Below are 20,765 nucleotides of genomic sequence, written 5' to 3' on the forward strand. Positions count from 1 at the left end.
CTCTCTCTCTCTCTCTCTCTCTCAAAAATAAACAAACATTAAAAAATTTTAAAAATAAAATAAAATAAAATTATAGGGTTAGAGTAAATAATCTTTAGGGTCCTTTCCAGTATAAACCTAATGCGATTAACATGGCATATTTGGTGTGATTTATGGTTAATACCTTGCACTTTTTCCTCTAATTTTACCTTTTATTCCTCTTGTGTTTTTGTCATTAATTAAAAAAAACAACAAGACAAAACAAAACAGAAACCAGTTGCTAAAGGTACTGAGTACATGAATTTCAGTAATGACCATAGCTTTTATTGGAAGGATTTACTATATTTCACTGAAAGCCTTCAGACACAGATGGCTGGGTACGAAGATACTGTCATCAGCGAGTTACAGAAATTCTGAACAAGCCAATATATACACAGAATGAATTAATAAAATAATCACTTCAGTGTGAATGTCTTCTCCCGTCCATTGGTTAAACTTCCTTCTCATTTGTCTATACATTCAATATGCACGCTGTACTTATAATGAGCAGTATGCTTCAATAGGGGCTGATTATCTAGCTCATTTTAATGCCAACAGCTTCTCTCTACCCCCCTATCTATGCTCTGCCCCACGGGGGCCTTCTCGAAGAAGCAAGAGCCTAGTTGCTATGCTTCAGTGCCTCCCTTCTGAGATTGCTGTTAGCTTACATTTTATAAGTACCAGTCTGATGACAACACTAAATAGATTTTAATGCTCTAGAGATCAACAAGATGAGGTAGAGAAACACAACACAATCTGTCCTAATTAGTTCATAGAATATTTCTATCTTTCAATGCTAATCAGGCATCCAAAGAAAAGAAAAACACAAGGAAAAACAAGGCAAGTGGTTAAATACGCTTGAATCTTTTCAGTCTATGTTGCAGAAAAAGAAGCAGGTTTTTTTTTTTAACTTTAATTCTGAAGCCAGTTTAAAGTTCTGTTGTGGTCTCTTGGGTCTGTTTTTCACCCAGGGAAAAGTCACAAGCCTGAGATCCTGGCTTCATCCTTAAATCAAACTCAAAGAAAACAGCAAGTCACATAACCTAAAAAATGTTGATGGTCCTGAGGACATTCGACTAAAAACCAAGTTTGAGCATATTTGATGGGCATTTATGTCACATCGATATTTATTGAATGAACTATATGCAAAAGTACTGTGATGAGTTTAAATCAGGATAGTTCTAATATTAAAACAGAACACCGGTAGTGAAACAGGATTTATTAATTCCATTAAGAGACAGCTACATATTTTATTCTTATAATGGCCAGGTTAATAAGTTTAAGGCATCTGAGGTTAGGATCAAAATTTGGCCAAGGCTTCTAAAAGGGTAGACCTTAACATACCACACACCAATGTTTTTAACCAGTTTGTCTTCAGGACCAGTAAATACAGTATTTAATTTTAAGCTGATAAAAGAGAATCGTTTTTATTCATAAAGACTTATCTCTAAATGCTGGGACTGATTTCAAAAGTTTCAACACATCAGTCTTAAGAGAGCAACGTGTTTTAAAATTGAAAGGCAAAAAAATCTTATGTGCATGTATTTTTATATAATCAATCAAACTACAGGTTCTAGAATTGCTCATATCCAGCGTGATGGCGCTTGAGACCAATAAAGTAAGCCAGCAACACTAGAATAAGTACTCCTGCCAATGCTGCTCCCACCGCTATGGGCACAAGGAAGTTGTCGTCATCTGCACTGCAGTCTTGAGCTAGACATGGAGAAAGGACAATTGAGAACAGAAACAGTGACAAAATTTCAAATCTGCAAATGTTAGGTTAAAATGACAGCACTTCCTGACACGCGTATTTGTCTCTGACGCCAAGGGAACAAGTCACTGGCCCTCCGTATCGGCAAATGAGATGTTCCACCAAAGCGATTTTCCAAATAACCAAATCGTACACTTTTAAGGACCTCCCCCGCCTCCCTGCAAATGCAGTCATTTTGGATGAAAGGTACATAAACTGATCACATACACTTCCCAGGTTTCTGAAACGGAAGATAATGATACACAGAATGAATCTTTCCTTGATGACCAGGCTGTGAGCTTTCAGAGGCCAACTGTTATAATGTAGAAGCAGCAGAGTGCCCAGAACACTGCAGATTGTGAAGCATTAATGCAAGGAGCCAAATGAACAGCCATACAAAGCAGACATATGAACTCAACACGTAGCAACCTGAGGTCATTGAGCAGAAAGGAGAAGCTGACCCTGATAGCATAGCTGCCTGCCTCTGGTGTGAGTCAGACAAGAAAAGCAGGGGTTAGGATCTCAAAATGTGCTGTGATGGGGCGGCAGCCCACAAAGGGCCATGGAAGTGTTTCAGAGGCACACTCAACTCGGCCTTGTTACACAAGGCATACTTTGAAAGGGGTGACACTGGTGACTGAGGAATGAGCAGGAACCGGGGCGCCTGCGTGGCTCAGTCAGCTGAGCGTCAGACTCTTGATCTCAGCTCAGGTCATGATCTTGTGCTTCGTGAGATCGAGCCCCGCGTTGGGCTCTGTGCTGAGAGCACAGAGCCTACTGGGGATTCTCCCCCTGCTTCTCCCTCTGCCCCTCTCCTCCCTCTCCAAAAAAAAATTTATGAGTAGGAACTAACCATGCAGATAATGCGGGAAGGGCATTCCAAGTATATGAAACAGCACAGACCAAAATATGGAGGGCAAGAAAACATGGCATTTCAGGGGAAATGCAAGCAGGTCGGCATAGCTAGGATGGATCAAGAGGTACTCTTGGCTGGAAAAGCAGCAGAAAAAGGACTCCAGGACCAGCTCACAAAGGCATTGTATGCTCTAGGTAGCCTGGCCTCATACTGATGGGGGGAAAAAAAAACAGCGTAGTAAGATTTTAACCAGGATATTGTTTTGGAAGTTACGGCAGCTGCAGGACTGGAAGTGAGGAGGCGTCTCTATTGCTAGAGGCCAGAAGACCAATAATATGGTCCCCAACCGGGTTAACGAAGCACAGATACAGAAAGGGACAGACTAGCGATCCAATGAGAAGGCAGAATTGACCACACAGATATTGGGGGTGTGGTAGGAGGTAATAAAATGGCTTTCAATTCCACACCTGAGTGATTATGTAGATACCGGTGCCGTTCATCATGATAGGGAATACAGGAGGGAGAATCTGTGCATTCAGATTTGTTTGTAGTTATTTTTATGTGTGTGGCCTGGGTTTTTTTAATTTATCTATTTTATTTTTGTGAGTGTGGACAGGGTGGAGAGAAATATGTGGAAGAGGGAGATGGTCAGTTTTGGATCTTCTGGGTTTAAGATGCCTGCCGGTGTCCCAACCGAGTGGTTGATGAACCTAAGTGACAATAAAAACCAGGGACACATTTATGTCTCAGCAAGGGCAAACAGAATTTAAAAAGGACCAGAGACAAAACCCTTGGGAACACTAATATTTGAGGAATAAAGGAGCAAGGAAAAGAAATAGAAAAGGCATGTAGAAAGTGGTGCCACAGAAGCCAAGGAAGGAAACAGCTTCAATCAGCATGGAAGAATAGTGAAAAATATTAGAGAACCTACTGGATCTCTAGCAATATGGAAGGTGTTGGCTGTGAGTCCAATTGCTATAGGTTTAGGAGCAAAAGGAAAGTGATCGATCGGTTGGGAGATCAACGACTTGGGATGGGGAACATTCAGTAGTCGTTCTGACAAGTTTAGAAGAAGAGAGGACAAGGAAGTAGGTAGTTAGAAGAACAAAGGCTAGCTTTAGGGTGGAAGAGACTTAAATACAGTCTGTAGACCAAGGTAAAGAGCCATTAACAATTGACTGAAGACGGGGCGCCTAGGTGGTCCAGTGGGTTAAGCGTCCAACTTCAGCTCAGGTCATGATCTCACGGTTCGTGGGTTTGAGCCCCGCGTCGGGCTCTGTGCCGACAGCTCGAAGCCTGGAGCCTGCTTCGGATTCTGTGTCTCCCTCGCTCTCTGCCCCTCCCCCACTCACACTCTGTCTCTCTCATTCTCCCTCAAGAATAAATAAACATTAAAAAAAGTTAAAACAAACAAACAACAACAAAACAAACAACTGACTGAAGACAATGGTACAAAGTCGCCTAGGAGGCAGGTGAAATGGGATCCTGGAAGCACCGAGCAGGAACAGAAAAGCTACTGAGAGTGGAGAGGAGGAAGCAATGGTACAGATGGAGGGACACCTGCAGAGGAGGGCAGCTGGGATGTTGACCCATCACTTCTACTTTCCATTTCCTTGCCTCTTACTGCCCTGGCTTGCAATCTACCAGGGTTTGAGAAATCAGATAATTAAGCTCGTTAGAACTGTGTCGAAATAAGAATGGACAGGCTACAAGGCAATTCTGATTGTGCCTACATTTAAGAAATGGGCCAGGCTTTTGCTAGCCTCTGGGGCAATAACTGGGAACAGGATGCAATCCTGGAGTTTATGGACTTTATGATATCGGCTTTGGCTGCCAGCTCAATGATCTTTTTTACTTGCTTCTTGGTTCTGTTAGAGATCCAGATAGCTGAGATTGCCAGATGTGACTTGTGAGTATATGGGCAGGAGCACCCGGTGAGCTGACTCCTCCCCTTCAATTTCCCAAATTACCACCCAGCATATAAACTATGAGGTGACATGAACCATAAAGTATTATGCCTTGGATGTAATATAACTTGGTTTTTAAAAAATTCATTAGCAGATTAATTTCTTATTCTGGCAACGGATTCATAGTCCTCTCTTTCCCAAATTGAGTATTTGACCTAGTATTGAAACGACTTTCATAAATACTGCCAATAAGGCTTTCATGTAAGACAAATATTCCCAGAGTAGATCAAAAAGGCAATTCCACTAATACAAAGACCTTTCTAGATGCTGTCACTTACTTAAAATGCTCTCAATTAGTATGTGAAGTATTAATTTATAATAACTATTGATTTTACGAATTCAGCCTTTAAAAATTCTTTAGGTGATGGAAAGAAATTTTGGAAAACGGTAATTTTAACAGGATCACATCCTGAAGGAAAGAAAATCTCTCAGGTCATTTTGACCTGATATATTTGCAAAATGTAGACTTGAGACCCATACTGAAAATATTTCTGGAGAAACAAAGAGTGTATTTGTGGAAGAGTTCAATAATTAATTACAGAAGCACTGAAGATTTTTAAAGATAAAAAGGTTTCACGGCCGCTGAAATTTCAATGAAAAGTTTCATATAGACTAAAAATTCTATTAATCCTCACTTTTCCGTTAGCTCAGAAATTTTTCAAAAACTATTTTCAGTGTACAGTTTTCAGTCGGAAAGCTGAGATATACATTTGTGACAAAATATAAAACAAACTCATCTTAAAAACCAACTGTCAAAATTTCTCTTTGGAAGAATCAGCATTAAGAATCGTATTTTTTTAAAGAAATTTTTAATGTTTATTTTTGAGAGAGAGTGCACAGGTGCACAAGCAGGGAAGGGGCAGGGAAAGAGGGGGATAGTGGATCTGAAGGGGCCCCCACACTATCCGCAGAGAGCCCGATGCAGGGCTTGAACTCACCAAAGGAACCATGAGATCATGACCTGAGCCGAAGTCGGAGGCCTAACTGACAGAGCCACCCAGGTGCCCTAAGAATCATAGTCTTATGTGACACCTAATTATATACCTTTTAGATCTACAAACTGTTTGAAGTGTATCACATGAATCTGAAGATACTTGAAGCTACTCAGTATCACCCAAACATGTCTATACTAGTTTTCAAAAACAAGATATGGTAATTATTGATGCAGAAAGCTAGTTACCAGAATAAAAGAGATGGGTGGGAGCAAGAGGAGCCCAAGATAATTTAACATTATCTACTTAAAGAAACAAAGATGAAATGCTAAAATCTTAAAAAAATATCTGAGTCTTTCTTACAAGAATTCCTCCTGAAAAGTGCAAGAAGCTTCAGATGGTATATTTTACGCTGTATATAAAGTATGCTCTTGATTATATCTAGTAGCTTCTTTTCAGATTTGTTCTAAAAATACTCAAAATTTTCACTGAAATGGAAACTATCACTCAAAGAAATCAAGAGTAACAGGATTTTAAAGCCCTCAGCCCCCAGATGAAGAAATGGAGACCCCAGAAGTTAAGCAGCTTGGCCAAAGTCACATGGCAGCTAGTAGCTGGAAGTTGTGACAATTAACTGGCAGTCACATGGCTGAAGTGGGCAATCCAGAGGAAAGTGAGGTTGGCAACGCCAGGTTGCCAAGTTTTTGTGTGTGCTAGGTGACTGGGAAGCTAGGTGAAAATTGGACGATTCAAGTATTTTAGGGTGATCTGAGAGAGTGATTGCACCCAATCTTATTTTGGTTCAGATCAATAGCTGGGTTTGTATGGCTGCAATGTACAGCTACTATCTATAGATATTAAATATCAGCCTCAACTTAGGGAGTTGAGAAAAGTGAACAAAGAGGGGCACCTGGGTGGCTCAGCCGGTTAAGCATCCGACTTCGGCTCAGGTCATGATTTCACAGTTCATGAGTCTGAGCCCCACATCGGGCTCTGTGCTGACTGCTCAGAGCCTGACGCCTGCCTCGGATTCTGGGTCTCCCTCTCTCTCTGCCCCTCTCTGTCTCCCTCAAAAATGAACATTAAAAATCTTTTTAATAAAAATAAAGGAAAAAAGAAAAGTGAACAGGGAGATACTCTAAAGCTCTTCCTATGAAATAAATATTCCAGATCACTGGTTCTCTAATTGGCTACATGCCAGATCTTACTGGAGCGCTTACACACACATACACGCGCACACGCGCACACACACATACACGCGCACACGCGCGCACACACCCGCACACGCACGCACACACACGCACACCCAGACCTGCTAAGTGAAATCTTCTAGGAATTGAGGCTGGCATGTGAATTTTTCTAACAAGCTTCCCAGGTGATTCTTAATCTGTAGCCAGCCCAGCATCAGTACAGACCGATGCACGGGACCACTCTTCCAGATGGTAATACACAGAATATTTTGGAAATAACTTAGTTCCACTTCTAAGCTTTTCTAAAGTTTTCCCTTTTGGAAGAAATCATCATCATAAAGTATACAAAAGTTTTACTTTAACCAACGGGAAAAAATGTGAGCAAATTTCCTTAAGAAATAAAAGAATCTTTATTGTTTGTTTTAGAAGCAGTATGTTGAGCAAATTGGACAGGCAAATATCTAAACACCATACATCAACTAGTGGTTTAAACATATGAGAAAAAAACATGAAAAGTATTTACATGGACCAGTTTCTTTATACAAATGCTAAAACATGAGAAACACCTAGAATCAAATAGCATGTGAGACCAGCAAGGTGTAAACCCAGTACAAAGAACAAAACTACAAAAGGTACAAAGAACATGTGGCTATAGGAAGTAATAGTGTAAGTAAGAGGATATAAACTGGCCCATGTAAAATACAAAAATATTCAATGAAGTCAGATTTTCTACAAAACAGTGCTAATTAGAGGTATTTTAATATGAATTAGGTATATAATCTAAATGTAAAAACTTTTAGAAACATCAACAGCATTAAGCAAGCGCCACCCACTTGTGCTTCCGGTTTTTATTTTCAAATAAAAAGCTGCTTTATTTTGACTCATGAGAAATATCTAACGCCCATTTTCTTATAAGCATTATCTATTCATATAAGGTTAACAATCCTACACTAGAACACTATTTAAAGTAAAAAATAACTTTTAAAAATCAGATTTATATTTAGTCTTTAAAAAGTGCCTTAAGCTGGCAATGCAGCTCAATGTAGCTTTAAGGGAGGGGCTGGCCAAGAATCTGATTCTGAGCCAGTAAGAGTTTCAGGCTACTCTAAGCAGAGAGCAAATCTAAGTGGGAGAAAGTATTTGCCACTCCAGCATAACTCGAAAGATACCTATAGACATACACATGCTAACATGCAATTGCCTGTGTGTGTGTGTGTGTGTGTGTGTGTGTGTGTGTGTGGTATATATAGCCAGACTACCAAAGTAATTCAACATCAGTCATAGTTTGGAACCCACGTATCCCATTTTCTAGTGAATGTGGGGGCACATAATCTCCCACTCCAAAGTCACAGGAACCTCCCTTCCATATATGGCTGCATATTAAAAACTTTTAAATATTTGCTCAGCCATTCCAATACCAAGAAAAAAGGTCTCCTAGAGCAGTGAAAACTACCTGATGTGTTAACTATCAAGCTGAAATGTTTTGCTTTCTCATATAAACATTAGGCAGTGCATGATAAGTGGACAATTGGTGCATCTCTCCAGGGCACAAAACTGAACACAAAGTACATGAATTAGTAATGATTCCACCATAATGAACAATAATAACGTTAAGTTTTGATTAGCACAGAACCATTTAAATGTGAAAGTCAAATTAGTAAATGCTGTAGCAATCGATGCAAGCTGGAAGAAAGCAGAACTTTTTAATGGACTAAGAGAAGACCAAGACTTTTAGGTTAGGTGCGAGTTACTTTCTAAGTGTAAGTGCACTTCTTTGTCTGGGTTCTAGGACATCCTGGCATTTCTTCTTTAAGAAAAAGAGAAGGAAAGGAAAGGAGAAGAGAAAAAAAAACACAAGAAAAGAAAGAGCATACTACCACCGAGAAGCATACTGCAAGGCTAAAGAGAAACCACATTGATTTCTGCACTGCGTGTAGAGGCCAATTTACAGGTACAAAGGTCTAACGCCCCAAACTGGCACTGCCTAGCAATTATCTCTAAAGCACCTAGAAAATGGATTGAAATGCCCAGTTGGAATAGTCTTGTGTCTTGCCATTAAAAGATCGAAAGAAATCCACTTTTTTCTTTTTTTAAAAAAAAAAGGATTAAACAAGATTAACACCTATTCCAAAATTTATACAGCTTTTGTATCTTTTGTCATTACAGCCACATTAAATACAAATGTATTCAAAAGGCATTAGAAAAGCATTCATCGCTAAGAACATAATACCAGACCCTGTTCAAATCTATTGGCATATCTCTCATAGGTCAAATATGCAGCAATGCCAAGGTAGCTAAGTTAACCTGCAAACAAAATCACAAAAAAATGCAAAAGGAGCAAGTACAAATCCACTGTAGGATGCACTGTGTCAATTTTTACTCCATGTAGGAAAAAAAATCTCTTTTTGAAATCTGTTTCCTGAACTGTAGATTGCTCACCAGAATACCTAGAGCAAATATGCAGAAATACTAATTCAAGACAATAGAGTAGAACCAATAATCCAGGTGATTTCACACATGCTTTTTTGCCGTGGAAATAAGTTTTAAATTCCTTGGCTGGGTGGGGGGAAAGACCCAAAATCATGTGATTAATGTGTAGTTTATAGTTTTCGGGGGGGGGGGGCTCTATTTATTTAAGTTCGAAATCCCCCACACCACCCATTCTAAGATCAGAACTGCAACTAAAATATACCTCAAACTGAACAGTATTGCATGTTGGAACTTGTACTTGCTTTGTTATTTTGTAACAGAGATCACATATGGATCAGTATTACAGAGTCTGATATCCCGCATAGCTTTTTCTTCTGCCAATTAGGTAAGCAATCACTATAACGATAATCAAGCCTGAAAGACCAGCACCAACTATAATTGGTATTAGAATGGTGTCATCATCCAGCGAACACTCCTGGGCTGTAGGTGAGAAAAAGTGTGTGACAAATAATGAGTATAATCAAAAATGAATGTCCAAAAGTAAAAGATGTTGATTCAAAAGTCAGAAACGCTCTTACGAAATCAACGTTAAGTAACTAAGACAGGTATATTGTAATGATAAAGCTACAGAAAATTATGGATTGCTCTAGAATTAAAATCCTAAAACTTACTGGTCTTTTCTTTCGTGTGTGTATGAATATAGGTATTCACGTATATGAATACATATATACTCCTTTATATCTCTGAGTAAGCACATACATACGTGTACGTGTTTCATATTTCAAGTCCTTTCCAAAATAGAGGAATGTTACTTTACCAGAAATGAAGAGAACTAATCCAACCCATTTCTACATGGCCAGATTAGCCTCTTAGTGGTAGTAGAGTCTTTTGGGAAATTGAGCACAGATCAGAAAGGTTTAATCATGGGATTAGAACCGTGCTGGCTCTGGAATCCTTTAGAGCAGAGAGCAAACTATAGCCTGGAGGCCAAATCTGACCCAAGAGCTAAATATGGCTTTTCGACATTTTTAAATGATTTTAAAAAAAAAGAGGAAGATGAAATTTTGTGACACATGAGAATTATATGAAATTCAGATTTCAGTATCCATAAATAAAGTTCTATTGGAACCCAGCCACACTCATTTGTTTATTGCCTGTGGCTGTTTTCATGCTACAACAGTAGAACTGAATAGTTGTGACAGAGCCCATATGGCCTCCAAACTTAAAAACACTTACTGTCTGTGCCTTACAAATACACTTTGCAGATCCCTGACCTAGAGTGTATGATTTTAATGGCTACAGAAGTCAAGAGACTGGGACCTCTTACTAATTTGTGTGTGTTTACTGCATTTATCAACCTGCCCAGGGCTGGCAGCCCACACGGGCTAGCTTGTCTATTTCTGGAGAGTAGTCCCATCCAGTACAATCCAATCAACACTCTTTTACCTTACTGCAAGTCTATTTCCTCCTCCTCTACAGTCAAGTATATCATATTTATGGGTACCCATGGTCAAGAACCTAGCTCCATGAGTACATTACACATCCATTACCAGGATTAAATGCTGTATATTCCTTTGGGTACCATTTTTAACTCTACATACAAAAAAACCAAAGTTTCAGATCCGAGAAGGAACGCAGCCCATGTCTATCTCTATTACAGCTGACTAGCTAAGCAGACCCGAGCTGCTATCACACTGAAAATGATTTTCAATTCTAAACACAAATCTGGGCCTAAAATTAGGGTAACAATGTAGGGGAGCTAGATAAAGACTCAAAAATAAAACTATGAAAGGATCAAAATAATCGTAGTACATAAGCAAAACTGACGAGGGAAAAGGAAGGCTTCAAAACAATTTCTAAGTGTGATTGACCTCTCCGGTCACGAGAATGGTGGGATAAAGGCCCCCCACTTACCCTAGCCTAACCAGGTCGGGCAGGGGGATTCAGCACCACTGCAAAAGCAGTTCAGGGGCTCATGGCACATTTGCTTTTAAACACAGCTTCCACATTTCCTTCTAAACCAGAGAATTAATTGTTAAAAAGGATGCAGACGGTTTGAATGGCTCTGCTCAGCAGAGCTGTGATCCACAAACCCCCAATTTTAGGTAATCAGCCTAAAAGGACAAGTCAATTAAGGAATTTTATGTACTTTTTTTCCCTGTGTGCAAATGTTAATCTTGTAATGCCAAATGCATCTTTCATATTCATATCAACGCACTGAACTGAGCCCTCCACAAAGGTTTCATTAAAAAATCTGATAAATACCACCATTAGCCCTGAGTAGATCTTCCAAAAAAACCTCATTCACACTGGCACATGCTTTTAAAAACTCTCCAAGTCATTTTGGCTGACCAAAACACTGCTCATGGTATTTGAGGCTTTGCTAATCATAATCTTTTGTCTTAACAAAATAAGACCCAACTGCTTTTATTCGCGTATGAAAATATTTCCGACGAGAAGATGGCCCCCCAAAAACAGATCCAAGATGCTCAAAGCTGCCATCCTTCTCACAAACTAAAACCTAGGAGTTTCTGTACCTTAAGCTCACTTAAGCTCACTGAAAGCTTCCATCAGTTTTTAGCCTTAAGAACTTGGGTGCAAATGGTTCTCAGATCCACACAAAAAAATCTAGTTTGAGCAAACCGATGAGCCCAATACAGTTCACACAACTTGCTCAAGGCTATGCGAACTCTCCAACAGAGTCACAAGAGGTGAATTCATATTTCTGTATTTCAATGCTTCGATGCCCATGAGTCAAAGGAAAAGCCACCTATCAGTCAACATGAGAACATAAATTATCAACAGAACTTGCTCAACTCTTACCTGTAGAATACTTTCCTTCCATCACGTTGAAAGGCTGAACCCTTAGATCAAAGGTATTTATCTGAAATGCTCCAGACACTGAAACAGTCTGCTCTTTGTTGCACATATAAGAACTTCCCAGGGGCGCATCCCAGTAGCTCAGATTGTTATTTGCGATGCTGAAAACTTTAAGGAAAACAGACATGTTAGTAACTTCTTTTTAAAGTAGGCTCTACGCCCAATGTGTGGCATGAACTCACGACCCTGAAATCAAGAGTCGTATGCTCTACCGACTGAGCCAGCCAGGCGCCCCTGTTAGTAACATCTCATCCTGTCGACCTAAGAAATGGGACAGTCCTCAGAATTTTCCAGGGAAGTATGGAAGCTTGGGGTACAGGGTCTACCCACAAAAAGCCATTCTTATGACCACTAGGTTTCCTTTCTTTCTATAGAGGTTTCTATGGTCAAAAAAAATCAGTCACATCCTTGACTATTAGCCACCACACTTTGAAAATAAGGGAGACTTAAGTTACTGATTTTCATGTGTGGTCGAGGTACAATTTCCACACAGAGTCTTCTGTTGCATTACATAAGGTACTATTTGGTAACAAGACAGCTATGGTTTCTATTTCTTCAGTGAAACCCAGCCCACTCTTGTCCCCGAGGCCAATGCTTTGCTTACCAGAGCCATTTACCAAATACATGCTGATATTCACTTCCTTCAGATAGAATCGGTTTTCATTTTTCTGTTAGGAAAAGAGCTTCGAGTTAATCAACACATCGCAACTGTCCACAGGTACAGTTAATATCTACAGACAAAAAGCAATCTAATACTATTATCCAGAAAATAAAGCCACAGATTAGACCCCGGGGCAAGAGAATAAACTGCAATGAAGTAAAACGTGACAGAATCTTTTTTCCTCTGCATTTTGTTCCCATTTTTGGACCAAAGGTGTAGTCACATGGCTCTTCGACACTCAACAGTTCAGCCCCTCATTTTATTCCTCGTGTCACTTGCTGAGCCCTCGCCTCCTCTAGCCTGGATCTCAACAGTCTCTTCTTAACTGGGCTCCCTCCCCGCCTTTTCAGCCTCTCCAGCTGGGATCTTTCCTTCGCTGCTATTATCTTTGTGAAGCACTCATCTGATCAGCCAGTCATTCTAATTATTTTAATGCTTAGCATGTACAAGGCAACATTATCTGAGTGCTCCAGGGAGCCGGCCACGTGAACCAGACTCAGATCCCACCCCCACCATGTTTGCAATCTGCCAGGAAAGATAAGATAAATACATAAAGAAATAACCATATTGCAAAAAAAAAAAAAGACAGCGACAAGTTATAAAAATTAAAAGGAGACAGATGACATCCAAGTAGGAAAGAAGCAAAGTGATACAAGCTTAGGGATAGGCCATTTGAACTAAGTAGGACTTAGTCAGGAAACAAGCAGGAAAGGGTATTCGAGAAGGCAACAGCATGAGCTAAGGTAACCAGAAAATAAGCATCGTCACAAGTACGCTAGCATTTGAAACGTACTCAGTACCAAGCAATGTTCTTAAAACTTCACATCGAATAATTATAATGCCCCGGTCTGGGATGGGGTGATCGAAGTAGGGAGATGTTAAAGTGATTTTCCCCAAGGCTATATGGTTGGTAGTCAGTGAGGTGGGGTTTGAACCCAGGAAGTCTGGCTACAGAGCCTATGTACTGATTACTACTATGCTCTCCTACCTCACTGAAAGTGCACAGGGCACAGGGTGAGAGGAGCGTGGGATTCATGAGAAGGGAGAGAAGGAAACAAAGCCGGACATGCAAGTTACGTTGCATGGTGAGGGCGGGGGGTGCCGGGGGAGACACTGGAAATACACTGCCGTGGAATTTAGAGGTTATCTTGTTGGTAAAACAGAACCACTGCAGGTTTCTGGGGGAAGAGCTGTGCTGCAGGAAGGTTACACTGATGCAGAAGAACACTGAGGGAGGAGAGGAAGAGGAAGGACTAGTTAGGAGGCTGTTTCAACAATCCAGGTAAGAGGTCATGCAAGCTGGAATCAGGGCCAGAAAGAAAGGTGACAGATGGGGAAGGAAAATGGAAGGGAGAGACGCAGAGAAATGTCAGGAGGAAGCATAAAAGAGGCTATCTCTCTCCTTGACTTAGGCTACATCTCAGCTTGGCATTCAAGGCTCCTCACAGTTTGTCCCAACTACTTTTCCATACCCATCTTTCGTTAAACATGCCACATGCCTCATTCTCCTAGCTGGTCTTGACTGTGTTCCTTTACCCAGAAAGTACCTGTACTTTTCCACTTACTCCCCTTAGCTCCATATGTATAAATCTAACCCATCCTTGAAGGTCCAGCTCAAATGTCATCTCTTCCGTGAAACCTTGACTCTCCTCCACCCAAAATGAACCACTGCCTCCTCTATACTCCCACAGGCTTTGTATTTTCTTCTGGTCTATCACTCATCCCACTTTAAGTTTAGTTATTTGGTGGGGGGAAGGGAAGAGAGAGAGGGAGGGAGAGAATTTTAAGCAGGCTCCGCAGAAGGTTCCCAGGGCTCAGCCCTGGATTTGAGCATGAACAAAATCCCAAACACTGCCATTATAAACTATCTTGATTTAATGAATTTATGCGTGTTAAGCACTTAAGCCAGAGCCTTGCACATGGCAAGTACTCAATAAATGTTAACTATTATCATTGCTGGTACTGTGACAAACAGTAGAGCCTCCAAAAAGCACTAAGATATTATAGCAGACAAACACGAATTTTCTAACCAGTAATAGAGAAAAATATTATGGAAACTACTTTTTATCTTTTATAAAATACATGACATATAAATTCATGCACACTTTATGATTAAGTATATCTATATGAGATGGATTACAGAGTTTCGGTGGGGGGGGAGGTGGGTTAATTCTCGCTCCTATCCTAAAGTCTGTGTGACGGCAGAACGGTCACTTTTGGTGAACATTAATACAAGAGTCCTGCCCACGGACCACTGAGGTGACTCTCAGGGATGAAAGCTGATCAATGGACTACACTTTATAATTAAGTAGTGCTGAAATGGAAAATACAGCTAAATAGCCAACCCCCCGCCAAACACACAGCTGTTTAGACTTTCAGATGTGTTCCTAAGAAAACGAACCTAATCTTAGAAAAGTCTGTTACTCACCACGGCAAAGACAAAGTCAAGAAATTTGATGTTGCTGCTGTTCAGCCTAAGCAGAGCGCTCTGAGGATGGCAGTTACCGGTGAAGTCGGTTGTGTTGGGGTTGATGTTAATAATCGAAGCAACCTGTCGTGGAAGGAGAGGGAGAAAAGTACACATTAACCATACGAGTCCACGGCAAAACCTTATACTCTAATCCGCCACGTCGGTGGAGAACAGAAATTCCTTTTGTCTGGATACCTAGGTTCATGGTGTCTTACTTTCAAACAAAGTTGGCACGGGCTCTCAAGCTAGGACTCAGACAACTTTAAGGAAAAAAAAGAGAGAAAAACAAGAGGGAAGCTTCCTCAGCAATGAGCCAAATGACAAGACACATTTTTATGGAGCACAAGGGCCAATCTGTCCAGCTTGTTTAAGTCGCCAGACTCTGGGAACGGGCTTGGGCGCCGGCACGCCCTCTGTAGCCTCAGCGGAGCACTGCAGCTAGAGGAGTGCATCTCTCCGACCTGAGTCATCAAAGAGCTGGAGACACAGCTGCGCCGTTCCTGGCATCATCAACCTACACTGCGCTTCAGATACAAATGCGAAGGATTCATATTTTAAACGGACTGAAATAAAGATCAACTATTTGTACTCCGATCTGCTGATGGTAAATACAATCCAAACCCCAAAGAGTCCTGGATACAGCTAGGTTTCCTGCTGGCCAAGACAAGGCCTTGACAGTGACATTAACTCTTTGTGTAACTCCAAACTAATCAAACCTCAACAAGTCAACATCAAATCTCTGTTTAAAACAGAATCGGTCTAGGGGCGCCCGGGTGGCTCAGTAAGACTCTTGATTTCAGCTCAGGTCATGATCTCACGGTTTGTGAGATCGAGCCCTGCAATGGGCTCTGTGCTGACAACGCAGAGCCTGCTTAGGGTTCTCTCTCTCTCCCTCTCTCTCCGCCCCTCCCCTCTTCGCACTCTCACCCCCTCTCTGTCTCAAAACAAATAAATAAAGTTTAAAACGAAAACCAGAATCGGTCTAGTGCTCGCTTCGGCAGTACATATATTAAGACAGAATCAGTCTAGTAACAGGACTCTTGGGTCAGATGTAGGATATACCGTATTTGAAAGGAAATACGAGAAGAACGTACCAAGAAAAATAGACAACTAACCTTCTCGTGAGTAATGTTCAGCTGCAGCCCCATGGTAGCCAGGAGACAAGTACCATTGCTATTATTAACCGAGTAGGACCCAACCTCTGGTTTTTCCTTTGGAATGGGCGTTGTAGTAGGAGCCGGTGTGGTGGTGGGAGTGATGGGCGCCACAGTGGTTGAAGTTCGATCTTTTTCACACAGAAATTCTAAAAGAAACAAAGGACAAAATAAACTAAAGGGGACTTTTCCTCAATTCCTAAGGCCAGGAAAGAACAAAATATCTCTCACAACAGAAGTCTAAAGGTTACATTAGGAGCAGGGGCCACCTTGGTACTACAGAGGGTCCCCAACTGCTGCCTCAGATGCACACCGTCTCTAAGGGTTATGACACACCAGACACAAACACCATATCTACTTACACATGGCCACGCACTCCCATTTGTAGACCCTTAAGTCCCTTTATTCCCAAAGAACTTCACCTGTCTCTGATGTGAAGATGAGAGATTTAAGCTTTTTTAAAATCGTTTTACTTATTTATGTTGAGAGAGACAGCTTGAGCAGGGGAGGGGCAGAGAAAAAGCGGGAGAGAGAGAAAATCCCAAGCAGGCTCCCTGATGCCAGCCCAGAGCCCGACTCGGGGCTCAAACTCACGAAACCGTGAGACCATGACCTGAGCCAAAACCAAGAGTTGGACGCTTAACCGACTGACCCACCCAGACACATGGAGAGATTTAAGTTTGAAAACATTCTACTCCTACCTAGGCCCACCCTCTTCTTCCCCGCACACAGCCACTATAAGGAAGGAGAGTGTTTACCAGAAAAAAAGTTTAGAGATCATTAAAGGGTTCAAACGGTAAACCCATTTTTTGGTAGCACCCCTACAGCAAATCAGACACATTTCAAACTCCCCTTAGGCAGTGTTGGTAGTTTTCCAGAGCTCGTGAATAAGAAATTACGACATTTCCATAAAGTCATATATAAGTTACAAAAGCAGTTTATAAAATTCAAGCTTCGAACACAAGCTGTGACAATGCGGAGCCTGCTTAGGATTCTCTCTCTCTCCCTCTCTCTCTCTGCCCCTCCCCTCTTCGCACTCTCACCCCCTCTCTGTCTCAAAACAAATAAATAAAGTTTAAAACGAAAACCAGAATCGGTCTAGTGCTCGCTTCGGCAGTACATATATTAAGACAGAATCAGTCTAGTAACAGGACTCTTGGGCCAGACGTAGAATATACCGTATTTGAAAGGAAATACGAGAAGAACGTACCAAGAAAAATAGACAACTAACCTTCTCATAAGTAATGTTCAGCTGCAGCCCCATAGTAGCCAGGAGACAAGTACCATTGCTATTATTAACCGAGTAGGACCCAACCTCTGGTTGGTCTAAGATCATCCTAAGATCACAACCTGAGCTGTGGTCTTAGATCATCAAAAGCTAAAGAGCTGATGATCAAGCTAGTTGAGGATTTGTTCAAACAAAGATTAGGTTTGATCAGCTGAAAACATTATAGGTGAGACATTTTTTAAAAACCATCCTCTAACAGGTACGTCATCAACTTAAAATTCCAAGTTCTGGGGTGCCTGGGTAGCTCAGTCGGTTAAGGATCTGGCTCTTGGTTTCAGCTCGGTTATGATCTCACGGTTCGTGAGTTCGAGTCCCACATCGGGCCCCGTGCTGATAGTGTGGAACTTGCTTGGGATTCTCTCTCTCCTCCCACCTCAAAATAAATAAGTAAACTTTAAAAAATTGCAAGTTCCACAAGAGTATGAATTGTCACTCTTTACAAAAACATTACAGTCCACTGTAAACCATGAACAAATCTCAGGACAGAAATACTTTCATGGGGTGCCTGGGTGGCTCAGTCAGTTAAGCGTCCGACCTTGGCTCAGGTCATGATCTCACAGTCCACGAGTTCAAGCCCCGTGTTGGGCTCTGTGCTGACAGCTCAGAGCCTGGAGCCTGCTTCCGATTCTGTGTCTCCCTCTCTCTCTGCCCCTCCCCCATTCACACTCTGTCTCTCAAAAATGAATAAATGTTTAAAAAATTAAAAAAATAAAAAGAAATGCTTTCAGATAACAAGTTCAGTTAAAGTCAGCTGGTATACTCCAACCTTAAATTAGGACCCAAGTATCTATACTTTAAGTACTCACCTTTTGTGCTCACTGTGCCATTCTGGACAAAAGCTTGTACGTGAACATCCCAATAGTACTGGACAACATCATCCTTTTCTAAAGTCGATAAACTATTGCATCTGAAGATGTTGTTCAATGGAATTCTGAATCGCACAGGGTCATAAACGGTCAAGATCCCTGTAAAACAAGATTAACACCAGACATTTCCAAGAAGGTAGGAGAAAAGCAATAACGTAAATACATGTGTAGACTTTCTTCTCCTTCTGTCTGCCTGTCTTAACCCCATCCTCAAGTGACAAAGCACATGGCGCGTTGAGGAAATGACAAAGTCACTGTGGCTGAAACATAGGGAGTAAGAGGAAAGACGCGATGGGGGTTAAGAAGGAAAAACAAGCTGCAGGTGGCCACACACCGAAGCAAACCAAATAAGCTGAGGACAGGTTAGGCTTTGTTTTGTTAGCAGTGGAAGGTTAGCTCCAGTTTTTAAAGCTGGAAATAAATAACACACATATCCTTTATTTTCAGGAAGATGGCAAAATCGTGGGGGCTGGGCAGGGGAAAAACTTTTAAGAAAAGTCATTTAAGAGGGAAAGTGCTTAGAAAGCTGCTGACCTGGTTAAGGGAAAAGGGGAAGGGGTTGCCTGAATTAGGATGGTGAGTGGCAGAAGAAACAGCAAAGAGGCCAAACTGAACACATATCTAAGGTAGAAGCAACAGGGCTTGGGGGCACCTAGGTGGCTCAGTCCATTAAGCATCCAACTCTTGGTTTCGGCTCAGGTCATGATCTCACGGTTTCGTGGGTTTGAGCCCTGTATCCAGGCTCTGTGCTGGCAGTGCGGAGCCTGCTTGGGATCCTCCCTCTCTCCTCCTCTCTCTGCCCCTCCCCCACTCGTGTTGTCTCTGTCTCTCTCAAAATGGATAAATAAACTTAAAAAAAAAACAGGGCTTAGTGCTCAAGGAAGGAAAAAAGATGGATTAATCAAGGATTTTACAGTAAATCCTTATTTTTGTGCTACTATCCCAGAGGAAGTTGCAGTAACTAAAATGAGCTTTTGAAACCTCTTCCTGGATAGCATTTACAGACTATTCCATTTCAGGAAATCTTCAGAATGTGAAAGGAATAAGCTATGTCCATTCCGAAGAGTTTTGAAACTTTAAAAGACTATGATCACAGTCATCCACCCAAATGGCTTCATTTCTTGCGGAGAAGCGGCAAGGAAGGAAGGTATTTAAGGTCCCTAATACAGGCTGCCTTCCATGCTCTCCATCATGTAGCAAGGCAGACAAATAATGCTGTCTTGGCGCCCCCTAATGGCTACAGGGAAAAACATTTTTTAACCAACGACTAGAACATTTTTTCCCCCAAAATCATTTCTCACTGTCAACATAAATGAATGGACACTTGACCTATCTTACATAGACAGACCTTAAAAACAATCTGTAGACATCCTGCAGTTAGACTATGAATTCTTTAAACTATGTATTATTTATGAATATGTGTGTATTCGTCAAATATGAACACATGCATAGCAAGACTACAACTCAACATTCATAAGAGTGGCTGCCTCTTGGGAGGCAGAGAGGAAAATGGCTCTGGGGTCGCAGTGAGTACAAAGGAAACCTCAAATGTATCTGTAAGGTTTTATTTCTTTAAATAAGTAAAAAAGATGAGGCAAATAAGAAAAAAAAGGCAATTTAATAAATTCTGGGTAATGGGTACATGGAGGTCTATTATTCTCTGCAATTTTCTGTATTTTAATCATGAAAAAAAATTTTAAAAGAAAACAGCAGCTTCAAACTTACTTCAATTATCAGACACCTAAAAATAAAACACTAAATCAAAACCCAACAGTCCATTTAAGGAAACCATTTTAAATTCTCAATAGTTTCAAATATCTTAGTATAGAGATGTTAGTAATAAAAAACTGCATCCTCCCCATGTTTAAAATAAAAAGGAGGTGAGTTAGGTGTTTAGAGTCCCTAGTTTTTCCATTCAGATCTGTCAGATCTGTCCTTTTCCGGCCGCCCCCTTGGTCTAGGCACGCATTACGTCATCCCTCGGTGACCACAACAGCCTCTTAAGCTGGCATCTCTGCCTGCAGTCTCCTCACTTCCAAATTAATCCTGCAGAACATTCTTTATAAACTACCGTGTCTGCTTTGGTTATGGCATCCTCCTGCTTCAAAACCTAAAACAGTTCCCTGATGCCTACCCCATCAAGCTGAATGCCTTTCCTTGGCTTCCAAGGCCCCCTATAATTTAGACCCACTGCACCCAGCCAGCCTGATTTCCCCTCTGCTACACACACAGCCTCTATTTTAATCAGGCAGCTCTCCAAACACTGCTCCACATGCTACGCTTCCCCCTGCTGGAAATCCTCT

At 41.2% G+C, this 20,765-nt stretch overlaps 1 protein-coding gene across 2 annotated transcripts in view; it reads right to left on the minus strand.

Annotated features, from left to right (window-relative positions):
* Positions 1–281: 281 nt before the first annotated feature.
* Positions 282–20,765, minus strand: part of LAMP2 (lysosomal associated membrane protein 2) — a 35,934-nt gene continuing 15,450 nt past the window's right edge. Inside the window, exons 4-9 of one of the 2 annotated variants that reach the window (XM_032592256.1) lie at positions 18,403–18,561; positions 16,270–16,457; positions 15,113–15,235; positions 12,628–12,691; positions 11,967–12,131; positions 282–1,731 (exon numbers count right to left, since the gene is read on the minus strand). In XM_032592256.1, coding sequence (XP_032448147.1) covers positions 1,592–1,731; positions 11,967–12,131; positions 12,628–12,691; positions 15,113–15,235; positions 16,270–16,457; positions 18,403–18,561 — 839 coding nt within the window. In that variant the 3' untranslated portion in view covers positions 282–1,591. Of the gene's footprint in view, positions 1,732–7,099; positions 9,624–11,966; positions 12,132–12,627; positions 12,692–15,112; positions 15,236–16,269; positions 16,458–18,402; positions 18,562–20,765 lie in introns of those variants that run through there. The other variant, XM_032592257.1, reaches the window with a different exon arrangement.

The sequence above is a fragment of the Lynx canadensis genome, chromosome X (assembly GCF_007474595.2).
Source record: "Lynx canadensis isolate LIC74 chromosome X, mLynCan4.pri.v2, whole genome shotgun sequence".
Taxonomy (NCBI): domain Eukaryota; kingdom Metazoa; phylum Chordata; class Mammalia; order Carnivora; family Felidae; genus Lynx; species Lynx canadensis.